The sequence below is a fragment of the Narcine bancroftii genome, chromosome 12, assembly GCF_036971445.1.
Source record: "Narcine bancroftii isolate sNarBan1 chromosome 12, sNarBan1.hap1, whole genome shotgun sequence".
NCBI lineage: Eukaryota > Metazoa > Chordata > Chondrichthyes > Torpediniformes > Narcinidae > Narcine > Narcine bancroftii.
The window spans coordinates 6,563,733-6,584,087 of record NC_091480.1 but is presented as its reverse complement, the minus strand read 5'-3'; the positions used below and the strand labels follow the sequence as shown (position 1 = coordinate 6,584,087).

Below are 20,355 nucleotides of genomic sequence, written 5' to 3'. Positions count from 1 at the left end.
GATCCATGGTTTTTCAGATCACATGACACAAAAAATGGGACAAAGCATCCTAATCACATGGGTCAGTCATCTCCCAGGCCACCTGCTAATCAGCGATTGGCTGCCAACCAAGCTCTTTCTGGTTTTATTGGACCACAACTCTCTCCACAAATGAGTAAGGTAGGAACAATGATTTTTTTTAACTGGGATAGACAAATGTGCACCAATTATGCCACAAAAAATGATAGTCTGAAATGTTAACCTTCATCAGAGCAGTAATATTTGAATTGACGTAATGGTTGAATTGGGAATTTTGGTTTGTTCCATCTGAGCATTTAACTTGTTTTGGGAAGTTTGGGCTGTTGTACATGATCCATGGATGGAGCGGGGTTTCTTTGGCACCTTGAACTTTGTAGATGGATGATGATCACATTCAGGTATTGTTTGGACTTTTTGCATTTATTGGCATTGTCATTCTCGTAGAAACTCAGACAAGGACACCATATTTTTGATTCTATACAGAGACCCTTGGTGTCTGCCAAAAATATTTTGTATTGAATCAAATGCTGAGTGGGTCTAACAGTATCTAGTTTAGTGAAATTTCTGCATGTTGAACCTTCATAATTTAGATCGCAAGACTCTAAGAAAAAAGCAGGAATCGGGCACCCTGAGCTTTCTCCGCATTCAATAAGATCAAGGCTGTAGACTCGGATGCACTTGCCCGCCCTTTCCCCGTTACATACCTATCATTCAAAAATCTATTTTTCTGAGTCTTAAATGAATTTAATGTGGCTACTGCTTCATTTGGCAGATATTTCCAAATATTTGCTTCTTTGGGAGAAGCAGTTGCTGCTCATCTCTAGTTTAAATGTACCCCCTCCCCTAAAATCTTGAGACCCAATTCTAGTATCACCTGCCAGCAGAAACAATCTCGTTGCTTCTATCTCATCTATTCCTTTCATAATTTTATAAGAGAACTTAATTTGAACTACTTAGACTTGAATTCATGATCCAATTTGTTTTGGTGTACAAAGACTAAAGAGCAGAAATAAAGCATGGGTTGTCTCTGCTGAGGTAAGTTTTTTTTTTAAACAGCGTGGTGGGTGCCTGGAATGCATTGCCAGGGTTGGTGGTGGAGGACTTAGACTGGCACATGGATGCAAGAAAAATAGAGGGTCATGAGTGTGAGGTCAAGACAGTTCAGATTGTTGTGGAATATTTATTTAGGTGGGCACAACTTCGTGGGCCAAGGGTCTGTACTGTGCTGGAATGTTTAGTGTTCCCCAGGTCCTTCACCCTCAACTTTACAGAAAAGCTAGGGCTTTTCTCTTTGGAAAGTAGAGATGACTTAGAGGTACAAGATTTCAAAAGGCATAGATAAGATAGAGAGCCAGCACCTTTTCCCCAGGGAGGAAGTAGCAAACACCAGAGGACGTCTATACAAAGTGAAGGGAGGAAAGTTCAGGGAATACATCAGGGGTACATTTTTTTATACACAGAGAGTTGTGGGTGCCTGGAATGTATTGCCAAGAGTGGTGGTGGATGCTGGATAAATAGGGTCATTTAAGTGATTCTGAGACAGGTACATGGATGAAAGAAAAATAGTTGTGAGATAGGGAGGTTTGGATCTTTTTGGGTAGTGTGTATATATAGGTTGGCTGAAGGGTCTTTGGGGTGGAGGTAGAGGCTGTAAAAATAGGGGCATTAAAGTAATGAAAAATAGGGACATTAAAGTGACTGAGAGCCACATGGATAAAAGAAAAATAGAGCTATGATGGAGAGAGGGTTTTTATTTCTGGGTAGGTATATATAGGTCAGCTCAACATTGTGGAATGAAGGGCCTGTACTCTTCTGTAATGTTCTTTCTTATGGATTAAGTGATGTTGTTACAAGCTCCATGCTCTTGATAGCATTGAGTTTGAAATGTACTTTGGATTTTGTGTTATGTAAATTGTTTTCCTGCATTGCAGAAATCGAATCACTTAACAAATGGAAATTGTTCACTGAAAGATATCCACAGCAATGCAGCACCCAGCACAAGTGGAGCCAGGACAATTTCTGCCCCACCTGGACCCTCTCAGAGTCGGTTACCGCCCAGACCAACCACCTTACCTGAATCTTCCAAAAGACAGAAGCTTTCCTTCAGTATCCAGCCTTCCAAGCCAGGGACAAGGCAAGCCCAGCCCCCATCCAAGCTCCACAATAGTCCATTGGAGAACTTGTACAAACCTCCATCCAGTGTGTCCCATACCAATGTTTCACCGTCTACCTCTGGGACTTCCACCATGGGGTCCCCACCCACCATTCCAGCTGCCACAACCATCACGGCCAATCAACCTGCAACATCCAATGCGACCTCTTCACACTTGATGGTGAATGGTCAGTCCAAGGGATCTTCCAGTTCTTTAGTTCCATACAATGAGGAATCTTCGGAGGAATCGGATGAAGAACCCAGGGGCATGATTAAGGAAAATGGTTATGCAAAGTCTCTGAATCGAGCAATGAATGGAGCGGGTCCTAGTGCGTACCACAAAATGAATTCTATGCCTGCGGCCACCAGTGAGGACTCCCATTCAGTAAAGCTGGCTGAGACAGATGTAACGAGAATAGATGGACTTGAGGTCACAAAGGATCAGACATCTGAACTCACGGTTTCTCTGGTGCCGTCTGTTTATTGTCCTGCAAACTATTTACCTACAAAGGGGTCACCTGCCTTTGAAGTAAGTAGTCTGCCAAATAGTTTGATTTATTCACGTTCCTTCTTTTCAGACTTGTTCTCCATTTCTTCTTTCAGTCCACTGGCAGTTTTGCACGGATGCCTGAAATTCTTTACGTAGTTCGCAACCATCCTTAAAAATTAGTTTTTACCTTTCAGCACATTTTAAACCTAAAGCCAAATTTTAATATCAGGATCCCATAAATTGTACTATATCAAGTCATTGAGTTCTACAGCATGGGAAACAGGCCCTTGAGTCCAACTTGTCTGTACCAACCAAGTTGTTTTGCTTACCTGGTTCCATTGGTCTGTTCAGCCACATTCCTCCAAATCAGCCATTCTCCACGGGAGCTCTATGCCCCCACCCCCCCCCCCCCCCCCCCCCCCAACCAGGGGCCATAGCCCATTTAAATAAAAGCCTTGTCTTTTCATCTCGTGTAACATAAATATTTATAATTTTTTATGTAGACGGTAGGAGAGAAGTACGGAAGAAACTAAAACTTGACTGCTTCACAGGGAAGGGGCATAAACTTTGAGCAGAGACTTAAGGCGGGGGGGGGGGCCATAGCCCAAAAGAAAATGTTGAGAGTGGCTTTGTCTAAACCTTTCTTATCCGTGTACCTGCTTTAATATTTTTTGAATGTTGCAATTGTACCCACTTCTACCTCTTACTTTGGTAGTTTGTTCCATATACCTACCCCCCACCCTCTGTTTTTCTGTGACCAGTCACATAAGTTAGCTCCAACATTCATACAGCATTTTATGTGCTCTACTTTATACTGCTCTGAATGTTAGAGCTTATTTCTTTGACTGCTCACATAAGAACCCTTTTCATGTACTAAGTATAATGTTGGAAGTCTACTTAAACTAGAAAATCCCTTTCAAATCTTTTCCCTCTCATGTTTAATCTATCCCCTTAAGTTATCAGAAGCGAAATAGAGTCCCTGCAGAGTCAAGGTGTCCATGGATTCACCTCTTGCGATTTGCCCCCTTCCCAGATGAATGACATCTTTCCCATACCTGGGTGACCAGAACTTTGTTCAGTTTAAATAAATACATTGTATTAAATCCTTCAAAATAGTTCTAGCAATGTTCCAAGGCAGAGGGCTTGTATATGAACATAATTGTTTGGATAGAATGATTCTGTGGAAAAGATGTTTGATGAGATGATATAACTACTCCGGGTTTGGCCACTAGATGGCATCAGGAGCAGGGTTATTTTAAATGTGAGCCATTAAATAATCCTCCATTGCTATGGTTTGAAATGGTAAAGAAAGAAGGCTGTAAAATTGGAAGGCTTCAGAATTTACAGTGATCCCAACCCAAATCAAGTTACCTTTTTGTCATCCACAACATGATCCTCACCACCAGACACATCTTCCCCTCTCAGCCCTCCCTCCGTAAGGATCACTCCCTCCATGACTCCCTCATCCACTCATCCCTTCCCTCTAATTCTCGCCCACCCCCTGCACCTTCCCCAGCGGCTGCAGGAAGTGCCACACATCCGCCCATACCTCCCTCACGTCACTTGGAACCACCAAATAGTCCCTTGTGAATCTGCGAGGGTTGTCTTGCATCCGGTGCTCCCATTGTGGTCTCCTCTACATTGGAGAAACTGGACGCAGACTGGGAGATCACTTCACTGAGCACTTTCGCTCTGTTCACGTCAATGTCAGGGATCTCCCACTGGCCAACCATTTCAATTTTGCACCCTACTCTCGTGCTGACATGTCTGTCTGTGGCCTCGTGCACTGCCAAATCACCTATAAATTGGAGAACCAACACAATATTCCATCTGGGCACTCCAATCGAATGGCATTAACATCAATTTCTCTGGTTTCCCTTGGACAACTCCCTATTCTCCCTCCCTTTCCCATCCCTCTGTCCCTTCCATCTCCATTCACAGAGCCATTCCCCCTCCCCAGTTTGCTGTTGTGCCCTACCTCTCTCCCTTATCCACCTATTACTTCTTGCTTGTGGCCCTGTGCTCCTCCCCTCTACCATTTTATTCAGGCCCCTGCCTACTTTAACTAAGTATGGATTGTTCAAGGATGCCATAATCTCTCCACGTTGTATGGAATATCGCAACTGAGTGTTTGCACCTTTAAGATAAACTTGGTCTTAGTTTCCTCTCTATTTTGTTTCCTTTCTAATTAGCCCAACCAGGAGTGCCGATAGGGGATAGGGTGCCTTTTTCTATTAACATATTAACTTGCATTACACTTCCACAGAAACAAAATCTGGTTTATAATCTCGTATGCTGATTCTGTAATAGTGATAAGTTGGTAATTGTTTCAAATTTTTATCACTGCAGGCCTGTCCTGCTCAGAATCCAAATGTAGAAAGCGTGATGCCGAACTCCACAGACAGAAAAAGTGGTTCTGACGAAGACAGGTAGGATCAGTAGTCTTATTTGTATCAGAACAACTTGAATCACATGAAGGAGCAAATTGAATCATCCCATCTTCTCTAATGTTAGCATTGGACACAATAACACTCTAGTGTCTCTTGGCAATCGAGGTAGTCCCGGACTTATGGCCATAATTCGGACCGAAGGATTGGTTGTAGCTCGAAATGTCAGAATTGTGTACATTTGTTTAAAAAAAAAATTTACATGATTTATTTGACAAACTATAACAGGGTTAGAGGGCATGTAAGAGCCAAAATGTGTGTCCTTACCTTGTTAGTCGGCGTCTGGGGTCTGTAGGCTGGGTGCATGTGCGGAGGTTTTGAATATTGGAGTTCATTTGGCACATGTGTGAGCGTTAAGCGCCCTAATGATAATGAATTTGCGCCCTTCACATTCGCTGACCAAATTCTGATATGCATTTTGTGCAAGCGCACAGGAATCAAGATGGCCGCACCCAGCCTACTGACCCTGGGATGCTAACCAACAAAATAAGTACGCACATTTTGGCTTTTGTATACCCTGTATCCCTGTTATAATTTGTCAAATACAGCATAAACAGCATAAATTATATTTTTTCTTTATATTTTTTAACAAATTTTTGGTTGTATGTGCAGGTGGACGCAAGTCACATACCATATATTTTGGCGTACAAGTCGAGTTGTGAAACCCTAAGAATTTTCTCAGAAAGGATGGGGTTAACTTGTACACCGGATATACTTTAGAGACCTTAAATTCACTGAAAAAAAAACCCAGATTGACATCAATTCAGCATGCAAGCATACACTTCCCCACCCCTGGGCATCGCCGCTCCCCGACACTTCCCCACCCCTGGGCATCGCTGCTCCCCGACACTTCCCCACCCCTGGGCGTCGCCATATTCACTCTTACCAGGGACCCTGCCTAGTAGACCGAGGCTTCTGCTCCTGTCAGGAGCATGATGTCGGCACTCTAGCTCTGTGCGCTCTCGCCGTTGCTGTCTAGTAGGCAGAGTTTTTTATAAACTTAATTAATTTACATCTTTGTTACTTGCAATTGGGGTGTATTAAAAATGTTTTGAGTTGTTCCTGGGAGGCTCGGACAACCCGAAAAATGAGGGTCAACTTGTACACCAGGTATACCATAAAATTAGGCTGAAAAATGGGGGTCGGCATATGCCAGTCAATTTATACACTGAAATATCCAGTAGGTGGCGTCAGGGAGTACCTGTACTCAGATGTGCTGGAGAAACTCAGCAGGTTATGCAGCATCCATAAGAAGTTGTTGAGTGAACAGAGTTTCTCCAGCACGTTTGTATTGCACTTGACCCCAACATCTACAGACTTTATTGAAACCTAGTGTCTCCTTAAATACTTGATTTACTTTTAAAACACCACAAAGTTCATATTTGTGCAAGATAAAATTGTGAATGTGAGACACAGTGTTTAAGGGAGAAGTATTTTGCAGGATGTTTGAAAGACTACTTCTCTTCAAATTATGTGGTAAGTTTCACACAAGTAGCACCTTGACCTACAGATTAGTTCTTTACATTGAAGTGACACAGAGGTCATCTGCTCTTTTTTCAATGACCCCTTATTTTTGTGACTCCAATTTGGGCACATGTGCCCAGGTGATTTTAAAGTTGATCAAAAATCCCATCAAAACCATGTACACACATATTCCTCCTTCCTTGGAGATGATCATCACTCTGTTTAGACATGCCCCTAAATCAGGAACTGTGCCCCCCCCCCCCCCCACCAAACAAATCTCCTGGATGTAATTGATCGTGAAATCTGATCTGTAATGTTCACCTCTGCCACTTGCAGTGTAAACATTAGAGTCAAGGCAAATGCTCAGGGTTAATGTAAATTGATTTTTTGCAAACAGGATTTCATTACTAAATCAAAATCAATCCAATGCATTGAATGACCTGAAAGTTGGGATGGATTGTGAGATACAAGAGGGTATGGTACAAAGGTGCTTTTACAATTGTTTGATACAGTAGAAGTCCAGAAATCCAGACCACCTGAGAATCCAGACTTTTCCAAAACTGGCAAACTTTTTAAATTAAGTGGGCTTTTGTGTGTGGGTGTGCCTGTGTAAGTTCCACAGATGCACAGTGGCCTTTTTATTTTTTTTAAACTGTTTGCTTTGATAAGTTAAGCATGTTGTATTTGTTAATGAATAAACTATCAAAATTCATCTCTATTCCCCATAAATTTGAAAAGTACATCCCAAGAATCCGGAAAATCTCAATATCCGGACCAACCCATTCTCCGAGCAGTCCCAATTTTCCCACTTCTACTGTATATTTGTAAGCTGCATATTTATCCTGTTTAAGAAACTAATAAAATGCTTCTTTACAGGGGAAATGAACGTCACTTGCTTATCCCGTCAAAGACCTGTTCTGTGATGAATCACAGTGGCGGTGGTGATGCAGACGCAATCCAAACATGCATGACCAAGAAAGAGGCGAGCCCGAGTCCTCTGGTAAACGAAGATTCTGGCGGAATGTCCACATCATCCCCAGTCGATCCCTTGAAAGACCACGGTGACTGCCAGAGGAGCGTCGATGAATGCTGCGCTGTCATCGGCAGTCCCCGCAACCCGAACCCTCTGCACGATGTCCAAACTACCCCAGCAGAAACTGATTGTGAGGTGGAGACCGAAGAAAGGGCCACGGCTAGTCAGAGCGAGGAGGAGGTTTGGCCGATGAACCATGTGACCAATGGGCGTGGTCCTGAAAATAATGAGCCATGTAGTGAATTGCGGGAGGTGAGAAAGCGGGGAATTAAACCTCAATCTGATTGTGACAATGAGAGGCAAACTGAAGAAGAGCATTCTTCTAATGAGACGAGAACGAGTCCAGAGGAAACTTCATCAGTGGGAAAATATGATCATTCAGCTGAGAAACATCAGTCTCTTGGGGAAACACATCATCATCGGACATTGGACGAAAGTAACCAACCTGTCAACAAAGATCAGCCTCACAAAGAGTTGAACCAAAAGATTGTACTCCAAAAGGCAGAGCAAGAACCAACTGGTTTGATCATTGCGTCTGTCAAAGAAAGTTCTCATCAAAATATCAACAGCCATTTGGAGTTGGACAGCACTTACAAAACAGCAGTTATTTCTCCAGACCAGGTAACGGCTGGTCCCGAGGAAAACCGGATTTCAGAGAAAGAGAACCCTATGACAGTCCGTGTGGAACCCCGAAATAGGGAGCGGAGTAACGAAGAGAAAAGAAGAACATGGCCAAGGGATCATTCTAAGAGCGATTCCGACTACAGACACAGGTCGCGGGAGCACAAAGAAAGACGGTTATCCCAGAATGAAAAGGAACTGGAAAGATCAACAAGTTGCATTTACCCTCATTGGTCTCACAAAATGGACTACCAGGACGGGAGAGCTTATAAATCTAAAAGAGATCATGAGTTTCTAGCTGACAGGCAAGGTTACTTCAGTTCAAAGCCATTGGTGTCTTTCCATTATCCTTACCAGGATAGATTTCACAGAGAGAAGTACAGCGTGACCTCTAATGGCAGGTCTTGGAGCAATCAGTTTGAATACAATGGACTGGAGTACAGGTCAGAACGCAAGAGGAAACGTGGAGGCAGTGAGACCAGCGAGGGTGTCACAGAATGGAAATGGAAAAAATTCTGTAGGGATCGGCCATCTGAGGAACGGAGAACAAAAAGGCACAAGAAGTCGAAGAAGAAAAAGGCATCAAAGGACAAACACCGAGAGAGAAATCATCGGTAAAATGGCTCATGCTTTTTGACCAAGTGTGGCTTTACACATTGGGAGGGTTTAAACCAAAAGTCTCTGTGGTTGAATTTCTTTACAGTTTGAAGTATATTTTACAGTTTAGCTCCTTCGATCTTTTCACCTTTGACCAATTTTCCTGTGGTGCTCCACTTTTTCATTAAGGACGGGTGGCCTGGTTGGTGTAGTGGTTAGCGTGATGCTGTTACAGCTCCAGCAATCAGGACTGGGGTTCAGATCCCATGTTGTCCATAAGGAGTTTAGATGTTCTCCCCATCTCTGCCTAGGTTTTTTCCTCCAATCCTTCAATCGTACTGGGGGTGTGGGTTAATTGGGTGTAATTGGACAGCATGGGCTGAAAGGGCCTGTTGCCGTGCTGTTTGTCTAACTTTAAAAAATAATTAAAAGAGTGAAGTGATGTGGATTTTTAAAATTATTCCTGACAAATGGACCAGGCCCAAAATGTTGGTTTTCCCTTTACTTCCCCTGGATGCTGCATGACCTGCTGAGTTTCTCCACCCATTTGTATATTGCACTCAACCCCAGCATCTGCAGATTTTCTTGTTTAACTGATGCAAATGAATGTTTGCGTGCCATGGTCAGAACCGTGAAAACTATTTTGTATACCATAGGTTTTTCATCTTAAGATGAGATGGAAGCTATGGCGCTGCGAGCTACAAACATCTAGGCTCTACTTCCAGCCCTGGCTTGAGCTAGGATTATATTGGTTGGCTTAGGGGTCAACCTCCTTTGACTCCCATGTGCTTGTAAATGGGTATGGGGAACCCTAGAATCTGATGATGACACGTAATTTGTTGTTTTATTTAGAGTGGGTGCTACATAGTGTCATTAGGATGTGGCTTGAGAGGTTTGACAAACTTAAATTCTTCATTCTGGTACATCAGCAGCTAAGCCGTGAACTGATAGAAACCTATCAAATCACAAGAGACCAGCAGATTTCAGGATGACATTGTCAAAAAAGTAGAGGGCAAGGCCTTGATTTGAAAGGGGGAAAGAAGATTTACAAGTACTTTTTTTAAACACCGAGTGGAAGGGGCAGTGGTGGAAGCAGAAACGATAGCAATGTTTAAGATGCATTGGGACAGACTGGGAATGAAGGGGTTGCAGTGAGAATTGTGGGGGTCACGTGACCTCTGGAACTCGGTGGGAATGCGAACTGTGGATGGTCATGTGACCTCTGTCGGGAACCTAGTTAGAATTCACATCACCTGCCAATCAAGGTTGGACTCTGACCACCCATTGGTCCACTCTTGACCATTGGCCCCTTTAATCATCTGATTACATGATTACATGAGCTGGACCCTCCAGCTTACTTTACTATGTCCACCAGGTGCAGTAGCTCTTCCTCTTTGCTCTTCGGTATTGAGACGAACCCTGCTCCACTGCAAGTTGCGATCAGTGGACATCATTGGAGGAGTATGCACTACACCAGAATCTGTCTGTTAGATATTATGGGAGCTGTGCCCAGATTAGACAATATAGTGCATTGTAATCCTTGGTTGGTAAAAGTATGTACACAGTTGCTAGTATTGTAGTGTTCAGTCCAATGTGACTGGGTTGTACTGTACTTGCAATCGTGTACACATTTGCTAGTATCGGTAGTGTTCAGTCCAATGTGACTGGGTTGTACTGTACTTGCAATCGTGTACACATTTGCTAGTATCGGTAGTGTTCAGTCCAATGTGACTGGGTTGTACTGTACTTGTAATCGTGTACACAATTGCTAGTATCGGTAGTGTTCAGTCCAATGTAACTGGGTTGTACTGTACTTGTAAACGTGTACACAGTTGCTAGTATCGGTAGTGTTCAGTCCAATGTGACTGGGTTGTACTGTACTTGCAATCGTGTACACATTTGCTAGTATCGGTAGTGTTCAGTCCAATGTGACTGGGTTGTACTGTACTTGTAAACGTGTACACATTTGCTAGTATCAGTGGTGTTCAGTCAGATGTGGCTGATTATACTGTGTTTTGTGATTGAGAGTATGAATGTGTGTTACCCCTATTGCAGTCCCCTTGCGTGTGTTTTAATAAATCTCTTTTCTGGATTTAGTCTGTGTTCAGAGCTCATTGCTCTTTGAACCCACTGAACTTTTCCCTTCCCACACAATGGAATGATGTGCAGTTGATACTGGTATCATGGTCAGATCAGGCTTGTGGACTGAGGGGGCTGTTTCTGTTGTGTGCTGCTATTCTATGTTTCAACCTGGCCAAAAGTTTGAATTGTGGTTCCTTATCAAATAAATGGTTTGGGTAGTCAGTCCAATGACTTTTCACTCATTGTGTCCTTTTTATTTTGCTGGGGACTTATGATGGCAATCTAAATTTTCCAGGCAACACTCGGTGGATGGGTCTGAATTGGGATCTGGGGTTGATGAGAGAAAACACAGGAAGAAGAAGAAAAAGAAGAAGCGACATCATGAGGACAAAGATGGCCATTACCGAAAAGAGCACCATCATTCCAGGAAGCACCAGAGTGTAAAATCGGCTAACACTGCAGGTGAAAGGGAGCGGTTCTGTCAACCAGCACCAGCCAGCTATCCTGAAGATAAGATGCACAGATACAAGCAAGGGTATGATGATCGAATGCCACAGAGAGCTAAAACTGTCCATATGGACAGCAAGGAGAATGGTTCTCACTTCCACAGCAGAGGTAGGCTGCAGTGCTGAGTTGTTGTGAAAGGCGAAAGGCTGCAGACGCTGTGAATGTAGTGAAAACACCGAAATTACTGGAGGGAACTCAGCAGGTCTCACAGCATCCATCGGAGGTAAAGATAGATAACATGGTTCAGGCCTGAGGCCTTCTTCAAAGTGACCTTGAAGGGCTCAGACTCGTAATGTCAGTTATATTATCTTTACTTCCAATGGACGCTGCAAAACTGGTTGAGTTCTCCAGTATTTTGGTGTTTTTACCTTTGATGCAGAGCTGAGTTGTGACTCGTGAAATAGCTTTTACTGAAAGTGTGACTTGACGTCCTGATGTTAAGTTACTTGCATTTTTTCTCATTCCTGTATGATTTTATTTTTTGATCATCTGTGGCTGCTGGCCACTCAGTAGTTAATAGTCAATCAGAAAAATTAGAGGAAAGTTCAAAGAACACAGTGAATGTTATTAGCTTATGATACTTAATGTACTTGTGTTGAAAATTTAAACATCTTGCATTGTTGTGCAGAAGAGGGTTGTACAGTTGCACAACAGATTCATGGGAATTTTGACTCATGGGGTTTTAAACACAAAAACCACACTGAAAAGTGTCCCTTAAATTAAGCACATTTCCTGGAGAAATCAGTCTTTGGCCTGTTGCTATTTCTGACCATACAAAAATTCAAATAGGATTATTTAAATCTCTGAATTGGATCTCATTTTTGTAAGTGAATGATTAATACAAATTTCACAAGTCCTGTTGTTCCCAGCAGCTCGACACAAACTCTAGTCAATGCAAGAGATGTGGAGTGTCCCAACTAGATAGGTAAGGCTTAATGTAGTCGTTGTGGTTTTGGGGTGCAGGAAGTAGAAAGGGTGGACAGCACCTGGTTTGAGAGTAATACGTTGGATGTGTCATTAAAAGGCAAGACCAAGGAGCTAGTCGTCAACCGCAGGAAGAAGAGCAGAGCTCACTTCCCTGTCCGTGTCAACAGTGCTGAGGTGGAGATAGTTGACAACTTTAAGTTCTTAGGAGTAAATAGCATGAGAAGGAGGAGGCTTTAATCATTCTTCATGCTGAATTAGTGGTATAAAGTGCCAGAGAGATGTTATCGATGTGATGGAGGTGAGGTCCTCGATACAATTGTTATCACTAAAGAAGTAATGGTGAGCAAATTTTTTTTTAAAAAGATGCAGGCAAAGGCCAATTAGCTAACATCTGTGCAGTCCTCTGTTCCAAACGACAGTAAAAGCCATGAATTTCCCAGTGAAGTGTGTGCTGTCACCCTCGTAGAGCTGACCACTGCTGGGGAGCCTAACTGGATGACCCAAGCCAGGGTCTTGGGGTCAGCTCATGTCTAGCACGAAAAGTATCCCAAATCCTGGGGTCAGGTTTCCATTTGGTATCTGAACAGACGACCACAGGAGCCAGTTTATTCTTGGTAGCAATAACTGAAAAAAAATGACGAGAAAAATACCGTACCAGGTCATGCTCAGAATAATCTCATGAACATTTTAAAAGGAATTTTAATCTTTAAATTGAAATGTCGAGGGATCCATCTTCCCAGCCAATCTGTCTGCAATATGCAAAGTGTTTACCAAATTGGATTTGCTTTCCATCTCTTGTGCATCTAGGAAGTTACAGGTCTTTATCGATCAAGTTGAAATTGCATTGTTAAATGTGTTAATGACTAATGACTAACCTGGCCTCAAGTCTGCTGCATAGAATCTCACAGGAAAATCCATTCCATGTCCTTAAATAGGGAAGGCTTTTGTTTTGATTCTTTTAAAGCCATTTGAAAATTCGAGTGATAGTTCACATAAACCATGATATAATTATATCAAATTTTGAGATTTATTAAATCTTCAATTCTAACTGTTGATTTTTCCAATAATTCCTTATTATATTACAGAAGAAACGTTAAATGATGGAGGTATTGGCAGGTACCTTCTGGACTACGTTGGGTCAGGCTCCATTAATGACCATCATAATGAGTGGTCAAGGAAGAGGTTAGAAAATGGCAGTGATTCGTACAAGCATTCAAAACTGGATAAAGAACACTGTAAGTAATTATGTTACTAGGTACTCATTTGACTTGCTTTACCTCCCAGTTCTTTCTTCCTGCTCCAGCTTTGTCTTGGATAGTTAAAATAGTTCTCTAGCTCTAAAATCGGTGGAGATTCAAGATCAGGGATAACGGAAAGTACCACTAAACAGGTTAGTGCCCAAGATGGTGGACCTGAGGGTAATATATTGTCAAGAATAGTAGACTAGGTAAACGAAACGAGGAAATGGTAAGATGTGATTAGTGCGATGTGAGAGGGATCAGCTTGGTAGTTGGCAGTCTATTAATGACATGGGTGTAGCTCTGAGTCATGTGAGCAGGTCTCCTCAGTATGGAGGAAAGTTGCATCAAGGTCACAGACTGCAAAATAAGAATGCGCAAGATGCTGTGAACGTGACTCATGACGTCGCGCACTCCACCCCCCCTCCGTCTATAATTCCTGCTGCCTTGGCCAAACAAGCCAACATGTTAAAAGACTTGTCCCACTCTCCTAACCCTCCTCCCATCAGGGAAGAGATTCACCAGTGTGAGATCACAGGCTCCATATTCAAGGACTGTTTCTTCCCTGCTGTTATCAGACTCCTGAATGAACCTCAGTCGAATAAAATTATGCTGCCTTTTCTCTGTACCAACGAAGCACTCTCTGTAGTGCCACCTTTGTACAGTAAAACCCCTGTCATCTGGACTTCAAGAAGCTGGCAGCCTTCAGCAAATGGCCAAAAGTAGAGGAATTATAAATGGGCTGAAGAAAAGGGTTTAAAATTTGTGCACCTCTCTGCTATTTTACCAATCACACAACATACAATCATAAGCAACCAGAAAATACGCTTAACTGGCATCTACCAGTTCCCCATAGGTGCCGAATACCAGGGGTTTTACTGTGTCTCAATCGCAACTCGACTGATGTCTTAATTGTTCTGCTCACACTATATCCTTGGTATTCTGAGGTTGTACCCTCTGTTCCCACACTCCCCCATCATCACGCCCTCTCTATCCAATCTTCTCAGTATTCGAGGTCTTCTAAACTCCAGACAGTGCAATTCCAGAGCCATCGTGCTCCTCAAATGATAACCCTTTCACTCCAGGATCATTCTTGTGAACGGGGAAGGAATTCAAGAATCAGAGGTGCAGAGGGATTTGGGAGTCCTTGTGCAAAATTCCCTAAAGACTAGCTTGCAGGTAGAGTCTGTGGTAAAATGCAATGCTAGCATTCATTTCAAGAGGGATGGAATATAAAAGTAAGGATGTAATGTTGAGGCTTTATAAGGCATTGCTTAGACGGCATGGAGTACTGTGAGCCTTATCGAAAAGGAAGGATGTGTTGGCATATTCATAAGCAATTCTAAGGGGAAATAATAATTCTTGCACAGCACTGGAAAGGGTCTTTTGACCAAATGCCTTTAAGATGGTCTGATGTCTTTAACAATCACGGTGAGATTGAACGGAATTGTTTATTTGTACTGAAAGCTTTTGGTGTGCTATCCACCCAACTCAACTTGCACAGCAGGTTGTGGAAAAATAAATATATAACCGGAGAAGCAGAAGCCAAATAGTGCTGGGTGTGGAGAAAGTACAAAACCATAGTGCAGGCAATAGAAAGGTATAGACACTGCTTTTAACAGTGAGGGCTCCATTCAGGTGTCTGTCCTTGAATCTGGAGCTTTGCGTTCCAAAGCATATACAGGGTCTCAGCCACCGTGCGCTCTGCAGGTGCCTTTGGGGTTGGGATGCGTGGCAGCGGTAAACATTTTGAGTTTATCCTCCTGCAACCACTGTCTGTCGTGGCACCTCACCAGTCTGGCCAATTTGTTCCTGGAATTTAACAAAGAACAGGTGGAACTCGGCCTTCCAGTCACAGTGAGTGATAGTGAGAGAAAGTCAGAAAAAAACAAGTCCAGGTATTAGCTTGAATAAAAATTCTTAGTGATGCTGAAGATAATGCTACTTAAAATTAAAAAGTGATATAATTTTAGTGGTACATGTTTCTACTCGTACCTAAAACAACTGGCAAAACAAAATTGTGGAAATAAAAGGGTTAAAAACAAGAGAGTTTAAAATTGGTGTGCTTCGCCTTTAGTTCACCTATCATGCAACGTGCTGCTCAAACAACTTCTCCGGCATATAACAATTCCCACAGGTGTCAGAGACTGGGAGTTTGAATGTACAGAGATTCGAGAAGTGGCAGAGGTTAATGTTGTTTTGAACGCGAGGCCTCTACTGAAGTGGTGGATCATTGTTGCTGTTGGCATTTAGACTCGAGCAAGTGTCAGTAAGCCTGGACCCTGTCCCAATTCACGAAATGTAGATGTGTTAACGTTCACCAAGCATCCAGCTCATTCACTGCTGGCCCAGAGGGAGGGCATCTCTGTTGAATTGGGGAGCTGAATCTCAAACCTTATTATAACACCTGCTTCGCTTCCTCCATGTTATGAACCTGAAAAGCACTGGGCTTCTCTGTCTTGATTTTTAAAACCTGTACACAAATATGGGAGTCTTGAAATTAAATAGTTGAGCACTGGCTGTGCTTTTTTTTTTAAAAAACCAAAACTCAATTTAATTTTGATTTTCTCTGACAGTACTAGACAAGCACTACACGCACAGTTACAAGGAGAGCTGTCCGACGGAGAGCAGGAGCAACCTTTCTGCTGTTAGTACTTTTAGGGATTCTGTAAGACAGAAGGTATGTGTGCATTAAAGAAAGTCTTGATGATCTTCCACTGTTTTGCTCAAGGTCGTTGCACGGAAAGCAAAATTCCACCATTGTAAGGAGGGAAACACAAAAGCTTGCAAGACACACTGTAGTAAAAACTGAATGCTGGAGAAACTCACCAGGTTGAACTGTGTACTTTATACAGCAAAGATAAAGATGCATAACCAACAATTCGGGCTTTAGCCCTTCATCAAGATGTGAGCAAAATGTAGACAGGCGCCTAAGTAAAATGTTGGGGGGTGGAACGGCAGGAGATCAGGCCCACAAGCAAGAGATAGGTGGATGAAGGAGGGAGGGCACCCTGTTTTCTCTTGTGCCCTCGCTCCCTTATCCATCTATTACTTCTTGCCTTTGGGCCTGTGCTCCTCCCCCTCCCCCCAGTGCTGTTGTTCAGGCGCCCGCCTACATTTTATTCATGCCTTGATGAAGGGCTCGGGCCTGAAACGGTTATATATCTTTATCTTTGCCTTACAAAATACACTGGGTGACCTGCTGAGTTTCTCCAGCATCATGTTTTTACTTCAATCATTGTAACTTGCTCTCTGGAAACGAAGCTCCAGCGTCCCTTGTCGTTCTGCAGGTCCCTTGTTGTACCAGTGTACCTTCCTGGAGTTAGCAACAGAAGGAGATTCTTCAACCCTCTTATCCATTCCTTTAGATGCAGAAAAAGCCTTTGACAGGGTAGAATGGAACTATTTATTTAAAGTATTACAGAGGTTCAATCTACCAGAAAAATATATTAATTGGATTAAACCATTATATAATGGACCATTGGCAAAGGTGACAGTAAATGGATATGTATCGAACCAATTTAAATTAAGTAAGTCAAGTCGGCAGGGATGTCCACTCTCTCCCTCACTGTTCGCTTCAGCAATGGAACCATTGGCAGAACTGATAAGAACAAAAAATAAAATGAAAGGGATAAAAATAAAGGAGGAGGAGTAGAAAATCAGTTTATTTGCAGATGACATCATAGTATACTTAACAGAACCAGAAATATCAATAAAAGAACTACATAAGAAATTGAAGGAATATGAAGAAATATCGGGGTACAAGATCAACGCAAATAAAAGTGAAGCGATGCCAATGAGTAATGCGGATTATATAGAATTTAAAAAAGAATCACCATTTAAATGGCAAACACAAGCAATCCGATACCTAGGTATTAGATTAGATAATAATTTAAGCCACCAAATTAAATTATCAGCCATTAATAAAGAAATTACAGGAAGACTTAGAGCATTGGAAAGAATTACCACTAACGTTGATAGGGAAGGTAAATTGCATTAAAATGAATGTCTTCCCAAGGAAACAATTCTTATTTCAATTGTTACCAATTCCCTTAACAGAAATTCTTCAATGAACTAAAGAGAATAATAAGGAAATTTTTATGGAAAGGGGGAAACTGAGGATAAAGTTAGATAAATTAACAGAGTGGTACAAACAAGGTGGTGCAGTTACTAAACTTTTAAAATTATTATAGAGCAGCACAATTAAGGTATTTATCAGATTTTTACCAGACAAGGGAAAAACCAGATTGGGCTAAGATAGAGCTGGATAAAATAGGGGAGAAGGTATCAGAACATCTACTTTATAAGTGGGATGAAAAGCTGGTGCAATATAAAAGCTCACCAGTATTCCACCATTTACTCAATACATGGAAGAAGATTCACTGAGAAAGGGAAAAAAAACAAATTACCAACTACGACCCTCTAATCCATTCGAGCATGAGCTATCTCTAGCTTCATCTCTAGCTCTGTATCTGGTTACCTTTACCTGATAAATATAGAATACTAGAGCATACAGCATCTTCCTTTGGCCCAACTCATCTATGCTGACCAAGATATCCTTCTCATCCAATCCCATTTGAACCATCTCCCTACTAAACCTTTCCTATTCACGTGCTTTTCCAAATACCCCTTTGAATATTGTCATTGTCCCCACCTCTTACCACTTCACCCACCACCCTTGGGGTTAGGGTGTGTGGGGGGGCGGGGGGGGGGGGGAGAAAGAGGTGCTCCTCAGGTCCCCTTTAAATGTTTCCTCCCTCACCTGAGATTCATGCCCTCCAGGTTTTAGACTCCCCAGCTCTGGGGAAACCATCATGATTTGATAAGCATCAATCAGGTCACCCCTCAGCCTCCTTCACTCGGTCCCTCTCGCAGTCCATCTAATCACCTCTCAGCCTCCTTCACTCCAAGGACAATGGTCCCTCTCGCAGTCCATCTAATCACCCCTTCTAACTTAAATCCCCCCCTTGAAGAAGGACCCTCGGAACGTCCATTGTATATCTTTATCTCCTGTGGACACTGCGTGACCTACTGAATTACTCTGGCATCTCTGTTTTCATTCAACCCCTCTAATCCAAGCAACATCTTTGTGAATTTTTTTTGCATCCTCCCATTAGTTCAACATCCTTCCCACAGGGTGGCAACTGAAACTGCACACAATACCCCAAATATGGTCCAACCAACAATTAGTTTGACTAAAACGTGTTGAGGTTTATTGCCTCAAATACTCGATGCCCCAAGAGGCGCAAACCTGGAGAGAACTCCAGGTTTCTGCACACATTGTGAGCTATAACTTCCATCAACAATTTTGTGGCCTCATTCTCAGGTACCCCATCAGAGCATGTCGTTTGTACCTGTTAAACCGTACTGTGCAGAACCATTTCAGAGCACAGAAGAATGGTCATTTGCCCCCAACTCAATCTGCTGGAGAAACTCGGCAGGTCGAACAGCGTCAGTAGGAGAAAACAATTGGTCGATATTTTGAGTCAAAGTTCTTCACCAGGACTGAGGGTGTTTCCCTCCCACTGGCCCACTGAGTTTCTCCAGCAGATTGTTTGGCTTCAGATTCCAGCATCTAGATATTTGCCTCATTTCTAGTGCCAGCTCTGTGGAAAGAACTATCCTGCCCTGTTGAACCTTGGAATTATGTAACTCATCAGTGAATGTTAAAATACAATACACGATCACAGCAACCATCCACTCTCCAACTGTGAAGTTTCTCTGGAGCCTTCAAAGATGCCTGAGAAATCCTTTGAAACGCCAAGTCTGTGAGCAGTTATTTTGAGTGTTTGCAACTCGTGTATCTACACCTTCCTGCAGCCACCACTCGTGCTTCTTCTCCCCCCCAGACTAATGAAAAGAGATGTGAAGAACAGAAAGCTTACTACACCGGCGTGGAAGGGAAGCTTTAATACAGGTCAGTGATTGATAGGTGCACGTGTAGAACAAGAAACAGCACAATGCGCATTCCCCAAATTCAACCAAACCTCTGCCTGCACGTGATCCATATCCCTCCATTCCCCGCATGTTTCCAAGCCTATCCAGAAACATTACTTTCGTATTTGTTTCCCCCACTACCTCTCACAGCCAGTTCCACGTACTCACTATTCTCCCCTGCACATTTCCCTTAATTCTTGCTGCATCCACCCCCCCTCACTTTAAGCATGTTGTCTGCTATCTGACTTTTTTAAATACAAATAGAAATCTTTGTAAAACTGCTGTTATTTATGCTAGCAAACACTGATGTTGTGGGGAAAAAATAATTTAACAACCAACAGGCCAGTCCTTCAATAAGATTGGAGGGGTTTAAAATTCAAAGGGGAAAGGATGAATAATAAACAACATCCTTCCCCATTCAGATCCACTCATCACCCACCTCATGTACAACCCTCTTGCACCTCCCAGCCTGTGCTCCCTCCACACTTCACTCCCCCTCCTGCCTCCATCTGTCCATCACCCGATTACTTACCAGCTCCTGCCTCGCCCCTCCCCCTTGATACTGGCCATCTTCCCCAACACTCAGCCCTGATTCAGGGTCTTGCCGAAAGCATCTTATTCCTCTCCTGCCACAAGCAGGCAGCGTCTGTAACCCTCTGAGCTCCTCCAGCAGAGTTGAGCAAGAATGTCTGTCAATGCTGGGGTTGAGTGCAACACACAAGTGCACTGGAGAAACTCAGCAGGTCATGCAGCATCCAGGTGAAGTAAAGGATAACCAACATTTCGGGCCTGGGTCCTTTGTCAGGAGTTCCCCCAGTTTGGGTTATTTTGCATCTTGTATA

At 42.8% G+C, this 20,355-nt stretch overlaps 1 protein-coding gene across 3 annotated transcripts in view; it reads left to right on the top strand.

Annotated features, from left to right (window-relative positions):
- The window catches only part of usp42 (ubiquitin specific peptidase 42), a 65,168-nt gene that overhangs the window by 38,539 nt on the left and 6,274 nt on the right, over positions 1–20,355 (top strand). For all 3 annotated transcript variants that reach the window (XM_069906020.1, XM_069906023.1, XM_069906022.1), the window contains exons 12-19: positions 18–159; positions 1,950–2,699; positions 5,010–5,089; positions 7,448–8,839; positions 11,200–11,519; positions 13,424–13,573; positions 16,153–16,256; positions 19,426–19,493. In XM_069906020.1, the coding sequence (XP_069762121.1) occupies positions 18–159; positions 1,950–2,699; positions 5,010–5,089; positions 7,448–8,839; positions 11,200–11,519; positions 13,424–13,573; positions 16,153–16,256; positions 19,426–19,488 (3,001 nt within the window). In that variant the 3' untranslated portion in view covers positions 19,489–19,493. The remainder of the gene's footprint in view (positions 1–17; positions 160–1,949; positions 2,700–5,009; positions 5,090–7,447; positions 8,840–11,199; positions 11,520–13,423; positions 13,574–16,152; positions 16,257–19,425; positions 19,494–20,355) is intronic.